At 41.5% G+C, this 20,564-nt stretch overlaps 1 protein-coding gene across 1 annotated transcript in view; it reads right to left on the reverse strand.

The window, feature by feature from the left end:
* Positions 1–234: 234 nt before the first annotated feature.
* The window catches only part of LOC149302832 (metabotropic glutamate receptor 8-like), a 300,096-nt gene continuing 279,766 nt past the window's right edge, over positions 235–20,564 (reverse strand). The window contains exons 8-9 of the mRNA XM_089481946.1: positions 8,215–8,461; positions 235–284 (exon numbers count right to left, since the gene is read on the reverse strand). Coding sequence (XP_089338072.1) covers positions 235–284; positions 8,215–8,461 — 297 coding nt within the window. The remainder of the gene's footprint in view (positions 285–8,214; positions 8,462–20,564) is intronic.

A 20,564-nucleotide genomic window follows, 5' to 3' on the forward strand; every position in this document is an offset into this window, starting at 1 on the left:
CAATGGGGTTTTAGCTGTGAAGAATAGGATTTATTCTATCAGCGACACAATAATTTTCTTTTCCTTTGTCTGCTTTTATTTAAAATATTTTAACACTTTTATTTTTTAAAAATAAATCCATCATTTTCTGTTATTGATATCTTTTACATTTATATTTTATTTTTAAGTAATGTTCTCTGGCTGAATTACAGAATTGTTGATCAGAAAACCTTTGGTGTTATGTCTTGTCCAATTTCAGATTGCGTGATTGCTGTAGCTGACATATGTGGTCTTTGTAGATGAAGCTATAAAAAAAGCAAAAAAGGTTATTAGTTATAATATCCCTACTGGAGGCAACCACATTTCCCTTATTTTCTCTGACCTTTCACCCATGCATATGTCACAATATTTATTAGTTGACATTTTTGATTTTTATCTTTTAAATTTCTGGCATATCTTTCTACTTCAGAGTTTTTTCTTACTGAAAAGGCAATATAAAATGTTTTCTTTTTTAATCAGTGTATAATCAGCTAATATAGTTGAAAATTCTTTACTCTTGAGGTGGGTATATTTTTACATTAAATAGAATCCAATTAATGTATGTTCCTCCCAGGAATTCATGTAAGCTTGAATCCGTCACACCACATCAATTCAGCAAAATTTGATGGAAGAATCCAGGTCACAAATATTTGTACTAATAAAAATGGGTACACTCCAAAGGAGAAATAAATGTTGCAATTTAGAACCGTTGAAGGCTTTAACAATGGCTATCAATGCATTGGTAATATTCCATTATTAACAAGCTATTTTTGTGTATTCACATTTAATGTTGCACATTTTATAGCACTATTACAAAAATAAGAAAAATTAACATTAACATTTTACTGGGAAATAATTAAAATTGTTGCTAAATAATAATAATAATAATAATTATTATTATTATTAATATTGTTATTGACACTAACACCAAAGGGTAATATGATTAACTTTCCATTATTATATCATGGAATCAGATGTGTCTCGAGGATATAAACAGCATTGTCATGCAAACGAAGACCATCTCACATCCATGACAACCAAATATTTTTACTATCATTCTAGATGAAAGCGCAAAGCAAATAATGATATAAATGGTATACTAATAACTCATTCCTATCAAATTTAGGCATGCAGCTTATGTTACTGTATTATACATACAGAATAGTTCAATAAAAGCTTTATTTATTTTTTTACATTTAAGTGAACATTATACCAAACATTTTGGAAGCTTTATTTCATGTTGTATTCTCTGGACAAGTAGAAGTGGCAAGAGTGCTCAAGGTAGGTGATTCTAATGTGAATATAATTGTCTACCTTATCCATCCCTTGTATTGCAAACAAAAACACCTGGAACATTCCCTATTGGTGTTTGCAAGCTTTGTATAACATGCTTCTCCCCGACACAAATAACTTTTACGAGGAGTCATCCCAAAGTTTCATGTAACCTTTAACCTATTATTTGTTAGCTTTATGCTTAATATTGTAGCATTGATTAATACTTGGAATATATCTAGACATTTATAACACCATGAAGTACCACGGATGTATTATTACATGGTAGATGCTGATGAAAAAATATTTAGCTAAGGAGTTAGTAAACAACAAACTGAAGTTTGGGACAGATTGCAGAAAGGGTTCTAGGAAAAATTGTAATATTAAGGACTTGTTAACAAAAGAGAGCTAGCACTTTAAGCAATACATTTCAAAATATTGTGTTTTTATATAATGTTTTCAGACTGTATATTTGCCATGTGTTTAAGCTCTGTTATTTTAGCCCAATCTACTGCAGAAATAACCTGACTCCTTATTATACTATTGTGTGGTAAGCAATAGAATAATTCAGTGTTAAATACCCAGAGGGGCACTATAATTAATGAAAGTCTGAAGATGAAATAATTTTATTGGATAAGCTTTATTAGAATTGCCATAAACAGTAAGTTCAGTGTGTTGCTCAGCTGGGAAAGTCACCAAAATACACAGGATTGTCTACAATAGCATCCACGTGGCCTGTGGGTAAACAAAGTTTCACAGCTGGTTATTACATCACAAAGTAAACTACTTGATAAGGCAACTATGGTAAGGAAATTGTGTTTAGGAAGTTTCACTTTTTAACCCCTTCATGACAATGGCTGATTTTATTTTTTGTACCCTTCATGAATGGCTGTTTTAATCTCTGCGGTCCTTGTGTTTAGCTGTAATTTACTTCTTTCCCGTTTACTGAACCCACACAAGTTATATATTGTTTTTTTTCAGGACAAGAAGGGCTTTCTGTCATTATTCTGATTGTATTGTATCATTTACTATTAGTATAAAATATGGTGAAAAATTGACTTTTACTTGAAAAATCTTTTACTCATTTATAAAAGCTAATGAAAAAACCTGCTAAATAGATTCTACTATTTGTCCTGAGTTTAGAAATACCCAATGTTTTTATGGGTTTTTTTTTGCTTTTTTCTGCATGGGGCAATAAGTACAAGTAGCGTTTTGCTATTTCAAAACCATTTTTTCCAAATTTGATAATTCTTCCCCATGTGCCATTTTGGGTATCTTTGAAGCTGGCCAATGCAATTTACCCCATCAAACCATATATTTTTGAAGACTAGACACCCCAGGGTATTTCAAATGCTAGTATTTTAGCTATTTCCATGCACTAATTCTACCACCAGTCTTTGTCAAACGTTGTGGTAGTAATTTTTTTGTGTCTTTTTTTATTTAAATTCATATATGAATTAACAGGTCCTGGTATATGTCACTGTCACACAACATCCATATGTGTGTTCAGTAACATCTCTTGAGTACAGTGATACCACCCATGCATGGGTTTGCATGGCTGTTTTAGGGCAAAAGGGCCGCAGTTGGGACATGTTCATTTTTCAATGCTTATCCCCTGGCCAATTCAGTGTGCCCTATAAAACCATATATTTTTGAAAACTAGACACCCCAGGGTATTTCAAATACTGGTATTTTAACTCTTTGCATTCACACAGTGGTATTTTTTGTGTGTATTTTTCCCACACACATTGTACTTTAGGTATGAATTAACAGGTCCTGGTATATGTCACTGTCACATATGTGTTCAGCATCATCTCAGTACAGTGCAGTGATACCCTACATGCATGGGTTTGTCGGGTTGTTTGGGGGCTAAAAGTCCACATTTATTGGGACATTGTTGAACCCAGCCAATTCAATTTACCTGATCATTAATTTTTTCAAAGTAGACACCCCATGGGCATATAACATGCCAGTATTGTAACTCTTTCCATGTGAGAAAATAAAGCACTAATTTCAGGACTTGCTAATAAAAATATTTATATATATGATGCTGCTCCCCCCCCGGCTCTTATTTTGGGGTACAGACTGTTGTACTTCAGATAAGATGATTATAGTGCAATGAATTTATTATATATAAATTTTTTTTTTGGAACTGCAAGGTTCCCCTGATGGTGACATCAGTGAGAAATTATTTTTACATTGAGAAACTTTTTTTTTTTTAATTATGAATTTTTTTACATTTATTTTACTAATCACATTGTGATTAGAAAGCTAGGCTCCATTGACTTGCATGGTTGAATGCAGTACCTGTATTCAAACTGCAAGGGGAGCCAGAGTTCTCAGGAGGGTCTGGGGAGAGACCCTCCTGAGAACTATTTTCAAATCTTTAATTGTCATCAAGGGGTTAATAAGCATTATTCACAAACTGTTAAAGAAATAACACTGCCACGTGAGTAGAGCTGAGCCAAACTGTGATCTTGCATTGTGATATTCTAAAGAAAGTTTCTTGCTAATTTGCTTTACTCTTTAATGTGTTTTGTTTAGTGACAAACCTCTTTTACAACAAAGGTTAATTGAGGTCTGTTCAGTTAACTGAAATGTAGCTATTTGTAAATCTCTGTTGCTGGAAGGCATCCAAATTAAGTGCTAAGAAATTGATTTGAGTATTGATCACATTCTAATTTGCCTTAAAGTAGTATTTTTCTCTTTCTTTACTGTCACATTTTTGGTTGCTTGAAGATAAAAATAACCATAATGCAGGATTCAAACCTACTGTGGCATTTTGAGTCTACAATTTTAAAACATTGGAAGGGAATAACTGATGCAATGACTGATTTGGATTATTGTTCCAAACATAACTAAAGTTGTTACAATACCACTTCTCTTCCTACATGTATAGCACAACACTACACCTGTGACAGACAACGGGGTGTTAGAATCTTTTCTCTCTTCACATTGTCCCTTTCACACTCTATCTCTTTCTCCTCATCTTTCCATCACAGTCTTACAGTCACTCATGAAATTAAAATACTCACACCCTTGTCAAATCCCATCTGCATTATTAGAACTCCTTGTTAACTAGCCTCTGCTGCCTTTCACCACTCTGATCCATTCTGAAGAGACCTGCCTAATAGTCTCTGTTGTCCTCCTGTGCCAATCACCTTACTGGTCCCCAATGCTATTAATCACATTGCACTTAACACTACACCCCTATATCTGCTATCTATGCTCTAACAACTTGAAATCTCTCACAAACCATTCCCACGCCTTACCTTTTGCATCTCCAGGATTTCAATTGTGTCATTTGCATTATTTGCAAATCAAACTTTAAACAAACTGCATTCTGTTTCCCCACCCTCAAGATCTACAGTCTGCCTTCTTCTGCTCATAACCTACTCTCTACAATTAAGTCACCCTTGTCCTAGCAGTCCCTTTCTTTTTCGCCCACAACCTCTTAATAGATTGTACAATCAAATTCTTCTATATAAGTGTATCTTAATTTCTGTTCATGTTTGTCTTTTGTCAGTTTATTTTAAGATTTTTTATTCTCACTGTAATTGTGCTATGGAATTTGCTGGTACCCTCTAAATAAAATGTAATATAACAATATACCGTATTTCCCCATGTATAAGACGCACCTTTTTTATAATTTTTTTTTTTTTTTACTAAAAAGGGGACCTGCTGCTTACCTGTTTTGCTCAGCAGCGTCTCTTGATCCGCCGCGGCGACACAGGAACCCAGTGGAGTCACGTGAATGCACATCGCATCACATGACTCCGCTCAGTTCCTGTTCCTGCTCGAGCAAGGCAGAGGGGAAACAGCGGCCCCCATGGAAGTCTGTAAGCGGCAGCAGAAGATCTGCAGTTCAGGTAAGGTGGGGGAGTAAATGAATGAATGAATGTATGTATGTATGTATGTATGTGTGTGTGTTAGCCTGGATCCGTGTATAGGGGCACAGGGAGGCTGAAAGTGATGTGCATGTACTGGCTGCCTGAGCATGATAGGAGTGTGATTGCTCATATCATGCCCAGGCAGCCAGTACAATAACTTTATGTAATATTTTTTTACAAAAAAATTCCGCCCCCAAAATTAAGGTGCGTCTTATACTTGGGGAAATACGGTAGTTCCAAACAGAATTGTTCAGAATACCTGACTCATTATGAAGGGGTCTGAGGCTGTCTGAGTCTTTAGATAAAGTTGTAAATATGGTCTTATCACCTGTCCAATCTGCAGAAACATTACTTTGGTTGCTATGATGATATGGCCACTTTCCAAACATTGCAACACAATGACTTTTTACACATAGCTACTAGAGTTCTACTTTGTTTATTGAGATCACATGGTGTGTTTGCCATCTACCAGGAAGCACATTCACGTTTACAGCTACTTGAATAGAAACAAAATGGTAGACTGCTTGAATAGAAGCGGAATCTAAGACATGGTTAGATTAAATGATTGAAGAAAGACAAGCTAAACAATGTCTTAACGCCACTGACTATACTGGCCTAGAAAAAAATTCAAATAGTAGAACATGGTGCTGTAGTTTAGGAAATAATGATAATATAAATAAATATTGAGAGAAATGTGCTTTGTATAAATAGGTTTAAGTTTTTCTCTTTTTTATAAAACGTATTGTTTTTGCCTTGTTTTTGCATGAATCTTAATTCATGTATTATACATCGCGGTCATCATTTTCATGGCACTTGTTATAAGCAATGTAGATAGAACTATTAAATGCAAAATTTTGATGAGATCATATATATTATATAATTACTAGATCGACTGTATATTCTTCTCTGAATGTCATACTGTGCTCATAAACATGGGAAGGCAGATTTTCTGCCAAGAGCAGCTGTTTCATAAATTATGCATTATAGTTTAAAGAACAGAAGTCTAAATGCATAGCTTAGATTAAAGGGGTAAGTCTCATACATGAAGCTTTGCTACAAAAAATAATACTACAAAATATAAATTATGTTATGAAAAATATACAGTATTTAAAAATACTATGAAATGTAAATGTTAAAAAAATTATGTTTTTCTAAACTGATGTTGTGGTTTTTAGCATGTATAAATAAGAAAATCATTGGGTGTGTAGACACTGGGCATTTAAAACTGGAAACAAAAGAAACAGATTGAATCAAATTTTTTGTAGTTTCTGGTAATAAAGGTATGCCCCTGTACAAGGGTTAGCCTCCAGCAGTCAATGTTATTTCATTGCTTGCAACAGTTGCTATAGTATTATGGGCTATTAATTATTAAGGTAAAACTGGACATTTCGGAGGCAATGTTCTTAATTTTGAGCAATTTGGATGCACAAATGTTTCTGTTTTTTGTTGACAAGTAAAACTATTACAATTAGCTGAGACTAATACACAGCCTACATATTATTAAAATTGACCATTAAGAGTCAAAACATTTTACATTTAACTGTAACTATCAAAATGCCTCTGCAAAGTATTAGTGAATTTTTGAGAAAAAGGTTTCCTTATGCCATATGCATTAATGATGCCTAAATCTCTGGGTAACACACATGTTAATAGATAACCATCTTTTCTTTGGTTCTGTGTGTTCTTACCCACTTTGCTACACTACAGTACCTATTTTAGATTACCTGGTATTTGATCTCTTGCTTGTCTTCTGGATTACTCTGTTTGCCTTTACGCTTGACCTCTTGCCTCTTTGGATTATTGCCACCTGCCTTGAACTTTTGGACTATTTTTGATTTTGTCTGCTGCTTCTGTCTAGGGGTCCTGCTTATTTACTACTGCAGACCACCTGATATGGATACCTGACAAGAGGTAGCACCTCCTTCTTCAAGCTACTGCTGCAACCCTGATAGCAAGACATAGATTCTAGCAACCCAACAGAAAATTTAATTTAATTTAACTTTTTCATTAATAGGGTTTTCTACGTCCTGTAGGTAGAGCAGTGCAAAAATGGCAAGGCAGAAGTTAAAACTACAGATTCACCTCACAATTTGATGTTTTATAGGGTTACTATTCCTTATCTAGTGGTAACATGGCCTCTGGGCTATTTTAGTAGTGCAAAATAGGCTCAAATAACCTCTACATGTGTCATAAATCATTTGCATAAACTGTGTACAGAAATAGTCCCTTAACCTTTATTGCATTATCTTACAGAAAATCTTTAATTGGTCATTTTTTATGCCCCTTATGCTACCCTGTATAGCCCATCTAGAATGGCAGCTATATGTGCTGTGAGGCTCCACAAAAGTTTCCTAATGATTTAAAAAAACAAAACATTCCTCACATCGTTATAATTTTCCAGCAAGCAGGTAGGAAAGCAATTCACCAAAGGTGCATTTTACCACTGCCTATAGCTTCATCAAATGTATTTTACAATAAAGGACTCTGTACATGTTGATAATCTTGACATGGTTAAACCATGTTCTAATGCCATGAATAAACTATACTTACAGAAAATAATATCTTGATGAATATTTTATTGGTGACTAATTACTAATAATTCTAAATGTATGCAGTGTTTAAGTAATACATTTTTAATATACAGATAGCACCATTAAAACATGACCCATGATTAGTTTTCTCTGTTTTAATCTGTATTAGTTATTCTTATTTAACTTCCACTGATTTAATAAACTTTTTTTAGAATGTTATTTAAAAGACCAGTATGTTGTGAACACAATAAATATGGTAAACTTTCACGCTTATACAGTTATACTTGTGACTTCAGGGCCACTACTGTGTAAAATTTTATTTTAGACCTATAAACAGGTTCATTTCAAGGTGGGAGTCTCAGAGAGCTTTTAGAGTCATTAAATGTGTTAATTCACACTATATATAGCAAGCGTCTTTTCCAATTACACAGCACGTCTAAGAAATGAATACCTATATCTAAAAATCTTCTAAACAAGTTTACCTTAAGAAAAGAAAGACTTACAGTTGGTTTCAAGACTTTCACAGAGCTCTGTTTTCACTTCCCCATTAGGTCGGTCGTTCCCTTTTTGGATTAGTTTGCTTTGCATGGTAGCGGCTGTCACTACTGCCTTGAAGCTCCTTTTTCTCTTTTGCACATTTTGCTCCGGATGAAAGATGATAATGTAAACTTTGGGCATATAGAGCATACCCAAGGATACAGAAGCACTTAGACTCATGGAGACTGTCAAAGTAGTGGTCTGGATATACATCTGGCAAAAAGGAAAAAATAAGATAAAAACACTGTGCGAAACTTAAGAAAATAGACTTATGATTTACCAGCAACTCTATTAAGGGAATAAATCCCGATAAATGTATATTGAAAAATGTATATTGCAACCAAAATAAGCGTATTGTGTTTTATGTATGTTTTATGTATGTTTTTTAAACAGGCAAATGTCTAAAAATTACTCTTATAATTACATTAAAGTATGGAAACTACATATAGCTTGCATGTTATGTCTGTAAATGAGTATAAGTGTTTTTTTTTTATATTGGCATACCCAACAGAACTATCAAGTTTCCTGTTCAGATCCAACCTCCACCCTTTCAATCAACAACTTACCTTAGATGAGCTGTAAACAAATTAATTATCTGACTTGTGCATTCAGATTTGTATGAAATTTGAGTGTTTTGTCTGAAAGTTATAAGGGACCCCAACAAAACAAATGAAACTGAAATAGAGACAGGGGAGGGCTGGCAGCCTAAGGCCTGGGGGGCAAGTCTAGTCAACTGGCCCGTTGCACCATCAAAGCGGCTGCGAGCGACATTGAAAGCGGCCGTCGTGCGGCAGTCACTCCACCAGCGCCTAATTAAATTAAAGTGGCCGGCGTGCACGCACCGCATGCCTCAGCTCTTCATCCCACCACTTTTAAGACGTGGGAAGAGGAGCTGAGGCATGGCCATTGGGTCTGACAGCCGCATGATGCAGGGGGGTACCTAGAGTATTTGGCACCTGTGGCAGACCCTGTATGTGGCACCCCCCCACACACACACACTTTAAAACTGCATAGTTTCTATGGTTAGGCAAACATTGACAGGGGTACAGCATATTTGTTATCATTATATGCTTAGGGATTACGCGGTACCACCGTCAATGTGTGCCTATACATTGAGCCAGACACTGACAACCCCTATCACTATATACTAAGCCAAACATTGATGTGGTGTAGGCTTACCACTTTAGTGACTGGCATAGTATATAGTAGGGATGCAACGAAATGAAAATTCTGGACTGAAACTAAAAATTCAGCATTCACTTGGCCAAAACTGAAAAAAAAAACAAAAAAAAACCTTTAAAATACTTTATTAAAAGTAACACCAAAATTAGACAAAAAAATCAACAACAATATTAACATATATATACACACAAACACACATATATATAACAACAATCACAATCCTATCATGCCCAGGTTCTAGCATGTGCTGGCTGACTTAGCATGATAGGAGTGTGATTGCTGTTTGCAATTATATATATATATATTAATACTGTCATTGAATTATTCTGTCCAATAAAAGTGTTAACACACCGAAGTTGGACCAAAAAATAATTTATAACAGCAATCACACTCCTATCATGCCTAGGCAGCCACTACATGCTGGAATCTGGGCATGAAAGGAATGTGATTACGGACTCCCTATGCCAAGCTATCCCCCAACACTTACACATCCATGCTATCTGAAACCCTCATTCACAAACATTCAGCATAACACCCATCACTCTCACACACTTACATTCAGCATAACACCCATCACTCTCACACACTTACATTCAGCATAACACCCATCACTCTCACACACTTACATTCAGCATAACACCCATAACTCTCACACACTTACATTCAGCATAACACCCATCACTCTCACACACTTACATTCAGCATAACACCCATCACTCTCACACACTTACATTCAGCATAACACCCATCACTCTCACACACTTACTAATCCACTCTTTCCTACCTTTTCTTCTTTCACTCTCACTTTTCCTCCTCCTCCTCCTCTTCTTCTTCCTGTCCTTCCGGTGCACTGAGCGCGGAAGACGGTGGGCGTGGCTTCAATGTTGTGCCGCGCGCATCGTTTCTGAAGGCGTGCCGGCATGGTGGCACCCCTCAGATGAGCGGCAGCCGGGGCGGACCGCCCCCCTCCCCCCCACGCCAGGTACGCATGACGGCCGCATTCAATCCTGCTCGCGGCCGCTTAGTTTTTAACTTTGCGGCCGCAGCCGCATTGAATGCTCGTCAGTCCGGCCCACCGGCCCGGATTTAGGGCGGCCTGGGGGGCAATTGCCCCCCTGCCCCCCGGCCCAGTCCGCCCCTGAATAGAGAGCTCTGATTTTTCATAGCTTTTTCACGCTCAATGATGCTCACACTCTTACATTCTCTCTCACACTCTCATTCAAAGTCTCTCACACTCCCTCTGCATGTCTCCCTACATTCTCCGCCAACTGCTTTTTGCAGCTCCGATTTTTCTCTTGCCTCTTTTTGTTCTCTGTGTCTTTTTCTTTGTCCTTTTCTATGTGAACCAGAGAGGCTACATAGGGAAGCTAAGCACTTCTGCAAAAGTGTGGAGCCTCCAGACACACTCTGTCCTCCGATTGGAGGAATGCGGAGAGGCTCTGCCTTTTTGTAGTAGTACTCCAAGATACCAGAATAATGCAGATAAACAAATGTGCAGAAATGTTTCTCTTTCTTCATGAATTTATCTTATTCTCGGAGTACTTCCACAAAAGGACAGCCTCTCCTCAGTTGCTCTAATCATGGTAGAGGGTGTGTCTGGAGACACTGCACTTTTGCAGAAGTACTCAGAGATGCCTGGGACACAGAAAGCCGGATGAAGAAATGGACAGGCGGAGCAGCGGCCAATGAAAGGAGATAGAAGAGCAAGAAGAAGCTTAGTTGTGGGAAAGGACACGGGACATTGGTTAGCAGAGAAGGTAGAGTGACATTGATAGTTTGAGATAGTGTAAGAAATAGTGACTGAGAGTCTGACAGAACTTAAGAGAATGTTTGTGTGAGAGTGAATGAGTGACAACGAATTTCATTTGCAAATGGGAATACGCCCAGCATTTTGTAAAAACGGAAATGACTAGAAACAAAAGTCATTGTCTGAAAATGAATAGATCAAATTGTTTTTCGTCTATTTGCACAAGTCTATTAATTATGCAGATCCTGACAAAAGTTACTGTTGTTAGCAAGATTGTATACACATAATTGCTTATCTTAATTTGTAATGAATATATGGTATATTGGTTTATTTAGCATATATAACTGTAAAATGTAGGATTTGGGGGGAATATTACACATCAACTAATACTGATGTGTTTTTGTATACCGTCAGAAACTGTAATAACATTTTTAAATGATCAGTTATTGCCAACATCATACATTCAGGTAAGACAAAACATTACAACTCACCAACTTCAGTGTGGATGGATCAACACTGGAAAAATGGGCTGAGTTGGCCTTACCCTATGCATAGTTAGTGGAATGACTTGAAATGTTGGATTATGGATTGTGTAGGTCCAAAGATGCCCTTCATTTGTGTAATACACCATGGTTGGCCATACATAATGCAGTTAATTTGGTGAAATGGAATACTTCATTACACCTCAACTAACACACAGCTAAAAGTTTAGTTAATAAGCCCCTAATTTAAATACAAAATAGCTCTCACTGAAAACAATACATTCCCAATACAGTAATGTTTATAGAAACATAATAATTGTTACACAAGGAATCATTTATGTTTCAAATTTGCATTTATATAGGATAATGTAGCTTTTTTTTTTTTCAAAATCCAATGTTTATTAAGATTTTCAACATTTTCCACGGGGAGGGGAAAGGGGGTAGGGATACAGAAAGAAAAAAGGGATGGGGGCGAGGGAGGGACAATCGAGGACACGCATGACATCATACAGGCAAATGAGCCATTAAAGAGCGTCAAAATAACAACAACAACAACAAGATGATTACAGTCAAGAGTACAGAGTAGGGTCAAGCAGGGCTCGGCTCCTACCACACAAAGCCCCAGTGGAAGCGAGAAATATACATCAACACAGGGGCCAGGCTGGGAACACCAGACCACAGAGCCTACAAAATGCGTCGGGACAGATAGGACAACCAGTAATACCAGGTCGAGGTATTTCCCTCCCGCTGCCGCGCAGAGGTGGCAGAGAGATCCTCCAGTTCCCTGATCCCCTCAACCCGGGCCTCCCACTCCCGGACGGTCGGAAGGCAGGTGCTCTTCCAGTGTAAGGAGATGGCGGACAACAGACTTTTTATATCCGGAGACAGGGAGCGAGGTGTGATGCAGCAACATAGGTAGAGGCTGAAAAGGCGGAGGGGAATTACAGAGCTCCGAGAGTATCCGATGGATCTCCCTCCAGAACTCCCGTATCCCGGGGCAGTCCCACCAGATATGCAACATGGTGCCCACGTCCATGCCACACCGCCAGCAGCTGTCAGAGGTATGCGGAAACATAGAATGTAGCCTCTGGGGCGTACGGTACCAATGCGACAAGAGCTTGTAATTAGTCTCTTGTGTTTTAGTAGCTTTAGAACTCTTGTGTGTAAAAATAAAAATTTTCTCCCAGTCCGCGTCAGAGAGTCGTGTGTCGCATATGGTCTCCCATGTCTCACAGAAAGAAGGTCTCGTGGGCAGGGGAGTAGCGAGCAGGAAGGAATAAAGCGATGAGATAGCCCCCGCAGGAGGCCGCTCCCCAACACACCATCCCTCAAAAGTCGTCAGGTCCCTATGTAAGCCACGGTAAGCAGGAAATGAGGAGATGTAATGCACAACCTGGTGATATGTGAAGCGCTCCGTCCAGGTAAGTGGAACTCCCGGCCACAACGCTTCCAACGGCACAACCCCGCCATCACTCAGCAGAGCCCGGATCCGAATCGGCGGGGGAAGTCCCAAGAACTCCAACCTCGCCCAATCACGGCCCGTGGCGAAATCAGGGTTGCCCCACAGAGGTAGCAGGGGCGAAGGCGATGTGGTCAACCGAGCTCCCAGCCCCGCGGCCCTCCACACCGCCAAAGTAGGCGAGAGGAACGGATGACGCTCCACCCCCAAACCGGCTCTAGGGCCCCACACTGCGTGCAGCACACTGCTACGCAACCCTCCTAGCTCCAAAGCAACCCAAGGCTTCGCAGTCGGACCTACCATGTTCCATTCAATGACCCGCAAGAGGTGCGCGGCTTGATAGTATTTGTAAAAGTCAGGCAGTGCAAGACCACCCGAGGATTTGGGTCGAGTAAGCTGCGAAAACCTCTGCCTGGGGCTCCCATTGCCCCAAATAAAGCGAGTCACAGCAGAGCGGAGGGCATCAAAGAAGTCGTGAGGTACTCGGATCGGGAGCGTCTGGAATAGGTACAACACCCGTGGAAGGAGGTTCATTTTAACAGCGTTAACTCGGCCCACCCAAGAGATATACAAGGGCGACCACCGTTTAAGGTCCGCCGATAGCGTCGACAGGAGAGGGATAAAGTTCTCCCGAAATAACCCGTCTACAGTAGGCGTTAACCAGATTCCCAGATACTTCATCCTCTGAGCGCACCACCGAAAGGGGAAACTAGTAGTTAGCGTCTGGACCAGCCGCGGGGGTACAGATATGTTAATTAGTAATTAATCCTGAGATTGGAGAGCTCGCCATAGGAGCGAAATTCAGCAAGTATGTTGGGCAGCGTGACCACGGGATTCTCAACCACAAAGAGAAGGTCATCTGCATAGGCAGCGACCTTGTGCTGCACTCCATCAACCCAGAACCCCAGGATATCAGGGTTAGAGCGTATAGCTTCCAGGAAGGGCTCGAGAGACAGCGCAAACAACAGTGGGGATAAGGGGCAGCCCTGTCTCGTGCCATTCCCAATAGGTACCGGTGGTGAGAGAGCACCGTTAACACGAACCCTGATATTGCAATGTAGTGTGGAGGAATGTCCAATCCACCCTGTCGAAAGCTTTCTCGGCGTCGGTGGAAAGGAACAGAACCTGACGGGAGCTCGCAGTCGCTCTGTGTATGATGTTCAAAAGCCGGACAGTGTTGTCCCGAGCCTCCCTTCTAGGGACAAACCCCGCCTGGTCCGGGTGGACCAAGTGTGGAAGAAACCGGGCCAACCGTAGCGCCAGCGCCTTGGCAAAAAGTTTCAGGTCAGCGTTCAGCAGAGATATGGGCCGATAACTCTGAGGTAAGCAGGGATCCTTGCCTTCTTTGGGTATGACTGTGATTGTCGCCGCCAGGGTCTGAGGGGCGAGGCAATGACTCTCTCGAAGAGAGTTCACAGCCGTGAGCAGATGAGGGAGCAACAGGTCCGAGAAGGTTTTATAATAACCCAGAGGCAGGCCGTCCGGGCCCGGACACTTCCCCTTTTGCGTAGCCCGCAAAGCCAGGGACAGCTCCTCGACAGAAAGAGGCTCCTCAAGCGCATCCGCCTGTTCCCGAGTAAGTCTACATTTAACATGGCGCGTCAGGTATTGGTGGAGACGCTCGCTCGCAGAATGCGGGGCCGCCCGGGACCCCCCCGGACATAAACCATAGAGGGAAGAGTAGTAGGCGTGGAACGCCTCTACTATCTGAGAAGGGAAGGGCGACACGACCCCCGCGGCCGTGCGGATTTTATGGATGTGAGTGGCCCTTTTCAGGGGGTTAATCATTTTGGCCAACAGTTTGCCACACTTGTCGCCGTGTTCCTGAAAGAATTTCTGGCTGTACAGGGAGGCCCTCCGATACCGCGAATTCAATAAGTCGCTAAGTTTACCCCGTAGGGCCACAAGTTCATGATAAGCGTCGTCTGTCAGGGATTGTTTATGAATAGTCTTCAGGTGCATAATGCGCCCGGTAAGCCCGTCAATCTCCCGAGATCGAGCCTTCTTCCGCTGCGAGCCCTGCTGAATAAAGAATCCCCGTATCACGCTCTTATGAGCCTCCCAGAGGAGCGGGGGGGCCGTCTCCTGCCTATCATTTTCATCAAAGTACCTCTCCAACTCCAGCTTCGTCTGGGACACTAGAGCATCGTCAAGTAGGAAAGAGTCATTAAGTCGCCACGTCCACTCCCTAGGCCTGTACAAAGGTGAGTCCAAGGTCATGGAAACTGGGGAGTGGTCCGACCATGTCATCGGGAGAATGGAGCTAGTCCGTAAAAGGTCGAGATGGGACTGAGCAAGAAAAATATAGTCTAGACGGGAGTAACAGTTGTGTGGTGAGGAGTAGAACGTGTAGTCGCGATCCGTAGGGTGTAAGGAGCGCCAACAATCGATAAGGCGGAGGTTCGCCAAGGAGCTGCGTATAGAACGCAACTGGCTCAGGGGAGAACAGCTGGATCCCGATGAGGTATCCACCTCGGGGCAGAGGGGGACATTTAAATCGCCACCCAGTATCAATACACCCTCCTGAAAATCAGAGAGGGAGGCGAGGATGGAGCGCAAGGCAGCATGTTGACCCCTATTCGGTAGATAAACACTGGCAAAGGTGAACATGACCTCCGCCAGCTGGCCTTTAACAAAGGTGTATCTACCCGACGCGTCCAGTAAAGTAGCTTTGAGGACGAAGGGGACCGATCGGGCAATCAAGATAGCCGTGCCCTTAGACTTGGCCTCCACATTGTTGCTAAAGTATCCCGTGGGAAAGTGTGAGTCCCTGAAGGTAGGTGCCCGGCCCTCCTTAAAGTGTGTTTCCTGCAACAAGACAATAGACGCTTTATGGCATCGAAATTCCCTAAGGGCCCTAGAGCGTTTCTCAGGGATATTCAGCCCCTTAGCGTTAACAGAGTAGACTGTCAGGGGGGTCGAGCGGTAAGCCATGTCTGAAGGCAATGAACTCGACGTCCCGGATAAGGAGGGTGAGAAGAGAAGGATAGGGTGCGGGGGGGGAGGGAGGTCAGTAAGAAGGAGGGAAGGAAACCGCAGGAAAGGAGGGAGAGGGCAAAAGTAATGTGGGGTGAAAGTGTCAGTTACCGGGTAGAACCTGTGACCCAGAGGGGGAAGACAGGAACCCCAGAGAGAGGGGGAGTGACACCAGAGCCCCGTGGGGAAGTGAGAGTAGCAACCGAAGAAGAATGCGTCGCAACAATAACTAAGTTGCCACCTATATCTAGAGAAGAGAAGCACGGAACGGTCCGCCACCCGCCCTGTGATGTAAACAATATAGAAAAAACACCAAAAACAAATAACAATCGGTCAGTGTAATGCGGAGTAAGGCAATATAGCCAAACGTGAAATAACAGGCAACCAACAAATGCCACAACAGGACAATCAGGCAATCAGGCAATGGACAGTCAAGACCCCGCACCCGACGCCAGAGGAACATTGAAGATCCGAGAGCAGCCAACGTCAATAGGACCACATATATGCACATATGTATATATATATAAAACAAAAACAAAAAAAAACATTAAATAAATAACGACGAAGCGGGAGGAAGGCACATGTGTGTAGAAACATATATAGAGGTAGCGTTAGGCTGGGAGGCACAGCAAGAAAGCGCCTAGATAAAGAGGCCAGGCACAACATTACATAGTGCCAGCCCAAGACACAGGGAGAACCGCAAGGGAAGCCCTTGCCAGTGGGGAGTCGCACAATACACCGCCGCAGAACGCTGTAGCCTCGGACAGCGTGCAACACAAAACAATAAAATAACGGAGATAAAAAGAAATAAACAAAAATAAAAATAACGGCTCACGTGGGCCATGCGGACAACACGGCAGGGAGAGTAAGTCCCGGTCAGTCCCGGAGAAAGCCTCGGAGAGAGAGCGAGTATGTCCATAGACGGTGCGGGTGCAGTATAGCAGCACTTGGCGCCGGGCCACGGAGATGCATCGGCGAGATCAGAGCACTCCACCTAAGGCTGGGCTGGAACGTCGTCCACTGCGGCGCGACGGGGGGGTCCAGCTTGTCGGCGGCCGTGCGCCCCGGAGGCAGGTCGGCGTGATCCAGGTCCTGGGTCCCTGTTGAGCCAGTCCTCAACGGCGATCTCCGGCAGCTCCAGAGCCTGCAGGAATGGCGGCACATCCGCAGGGGTCCGCACCGTCTCCGTAGTAGAGCCCCTGCGCACCGTCAGCGCAAAGGGATATCCCCATCTATAGGGGAACCCACGTTCCCGCAGAACCGCCGTGACAGGCCGCAGAGCCCCGCGAGCTTGGAGCGTGTAGCGGGACAGGTCCTGGAAGAGGGAAATCTGGTGCCCGTCAAATGTCCAGAACCGTTGGGTCCTGGCTTTCTGCATAATCTCCTCCTTTTGGACGAAGTTGTGCAGGCAACAGATAATGTCCCGCGGAGGATCCCCAGGGCCGCCACCATATCGCAGGGCCCGGTGAGCCCGATCAAACTTAATAGGTGGCCTGTTGGGGTCGTCAAGCCGGCCCAGGATCATGGAGAACAGCCTGTCCAAGAGGCGTCGGAGGTCCTCGGGGCGTTCACCTTCGGGCATACCCCTCACGCGGATGTTGGAACGACGGCTCCGGTTCTCAAGGTCTTCCAGATGATAAAACAGGTGAGTAAGTTGAGAGGTACAGGAACGCTGAAAAGATGTAAGCTGGCGGTCAACGTCTCGCGTCCGGGTCTCAGCGGTCGAGAGGCGGGCATCCAGGCGCGTAATATCGGCGCGCAGGGCCGTAACTTCCGCACGAAAGGTCTGTTTCACCTCGGGCACGAGAAGGCTGAAGTCATCTTTGGTAGGCAAAGTGGAGAAGATGCGTCGCCAGTCCCGTGAAGAAGGCTCCGGGGAGCCACTCAACGGTTGCTGTGAAGAGGACGCATCCGAGGCCTGGGAGCACGCGGGAGACGGCGCCATGTTGGAGTCCTCCGGCTGAGAGTGTAGCAGGGCCGGAGTCTGGAAATATTCCTTCAGCGAAGCCACGGGAGCCTTGCTGGCGGTCCCCAGAGTACCCGGGTCCGTTGGCACTTTTTTATTCCTGCCCATGTCAGGTGCAGAAGGTGTTTTTGAGCAAGTTTAGGAGCGGGTGGAACGGAGCTCACAAGTTAAGCAGCCATTCTCGTCGGCAGGCTAACCACGCCCCCCGATAATGTAGCTTTTTATTCAGAGTTTATCTTTTTGATAGTACAGTAAACTTTAAAAGGTTAAATCATAAAAGAGTTTTAGTAAAATATGTCTTTGCTCATAGGCCCAAGCATGTATTGAACAGGGACATGTAAGTTCAGCTTTTTACAGCAATATAGCTTTCATTACTATGAAGAAAAGCAGAAATACACCTGATACAAAAATGGACTAGAATATGGTATAATTTACTGTTTTATTTATATCCTAAGATGGCTAAAGGGAACATTCATTCATAAAACGTGTAGTTTTACTGAAGTATGTTGAAGTCAAAAACATAATGATCCTATTGATTTCTCGAAATTGTAGTTCTATAGTAAGGTTGGAAAAAAAGACAAAAATGTCCAACGAGTTAAACCTTCTAGGATATCCCTAACTGTATTGATGTGATGACACCAAGCAAAGAAGTAAGAAAAACCCTTACACAACTATATATACGGCCAGAATAATCTTTGCATCAACAATAGTATATTGCAGAGCTTTATAGCCCTTACTGTGAAGAATGTTATCTGCTGTGTTATCTGCCATGTCCTTCTCCTGCAAGGGCCTCATAGCCACCTTGAATGTATTTGTACATTGTGAGAAGTGACAATATGGTCACAATATATCACGATATAGTTCCTATAACATAGAAAAAAATCTACTTTTATTTAGAAGAACAGTAGTATTTCATGTACCATCAGTAGGTGGTTTTGTTAATGAAAAAAAATCATACGGTAAAGTAAATATTTTTTATTATTATGTATATATATATATATATATATATATATATATATATATATAAGAATGCAAAAAAACAGAATGTTGCAGAATCTTGTAATACCTTTTTTATTGGACTAACAGTATTTAAAATAATAGACGAGCTTTCGGGAGTCCTCCCTTTATCAAGTCAAAAGCATTTCTGATCCTAATACTATTGGAGGTAAACGATAAATAAAAAAATAATAATAAAATATATATATATATATATATATTTTATTATTATTTTTTTATTTATCGTTTACCTCCAATAGTATTAGGATTATGGCAATATATTTAATATTGGCTAATTTGTTTATTTACTTTTTGTAATGCAGGTGTACACATAAGTTCCAAATGCTCCAGTTAAAGCCATGTAAGTCATCAATATAAGCCGTTAGCATGGGGAAACAGACTATAGCCCCATCAACAAAAGATACAGTGTTGAAAATATGTTACTGTAAGAAATCATTTTTATACTTTTATTTTGTTCTGCACATTTTAGGCCTGAATGCAACTTGAGTGCTAGGAACATATGGTATCAATTAAGTGACGTAGTTTAGAGGGTCTTCTGTGGAATGCCGGTGTATCCTATTACTGTTCCAATAGGATTCCTTTACGTATACCCTAACCAAATGTAAAGGGGTATAAATTGGCATGACTACAAGGACAAGGTCTTTTTCCACGCTCTTTCCACGCTCTCATCTTCATCTCACCAAGATACTTAGCCTACAGTACCTTTTATCAACATTTGTTCCAGCATTGGTATTGTATGAATTGATAATTTGTTATCTAATAAACCTGATTAATAAGACATAGAAGCTGTGGTCTTGATTGCTGTTTGATCACTGGAGAAGCTTAGATATTCAAGACAAAGAATATTCTAACAAATTGACGAGCCAGCCAGTCTTTAGTCAGTTTTCTACGGCGAGCCTTTACTGCACGTTTGTTTTTTACTTTTCCTCTTCCGACAAAGGGGGGATAGTGTGCAGTTGTCTGAAGAGATCAAAGAGATCCTCTGACTAAAAAAAAACAAAACCTAGCAGTGTGATCAGAAGAAAGTGTAATTCGACACTACCAGACCATTACCAGACCACGTGGTGAGAAGCAAGAGCATTCCAGAACCGTGTATCGTAGTGAGAGCAGATTGAGCAAGCAACTGATCTACGGTAAGTATGGATTTTATTAATACTTTGTCTTCCGGAAGTAAACTTGAATTTACGTTTGTTCCTTATACGGCTAGTGATTCAGCTTTGTGGCATGATTTATGGCGTCAATGTGAAGATGCAAATAAGAAGATAGACAAAAAGATATTTTCTGTGAATAAGGAGAAACAAAAGTTGAGAAACGTAATGAAAATGATTAAGATTTTTAATACATTACTTGATGGTGGTGTTAATCTGACTAATAATGATGTTAGTCAAAGTAATTCACAGAGTAGTGACATGGTTAAAAATGAGATGCACAATGTGTGTGCAATAGAAAAGGAATGTCCTAAATGTGATTTATTAACTGAAGAGATT

The sequence above is a fragment of the Sceloporus occidentalis genome, unplaced genomic scaffold, assembly GCF_023333645.1.
Source record: "Sceloporus occidentalis isolate IW3139 unplaced genomic scaffold, rSceOcc1.0.p SCAF_17, whole genome shotgun sequence".
In the NCBI taxonomy this organism is placed as follows: Eukaryota; Metazoa; Chordata; class Lepidosauria; order Squamata; family Phrynosomatidae; genus Sceloporus; species Sceloporus occidentalis.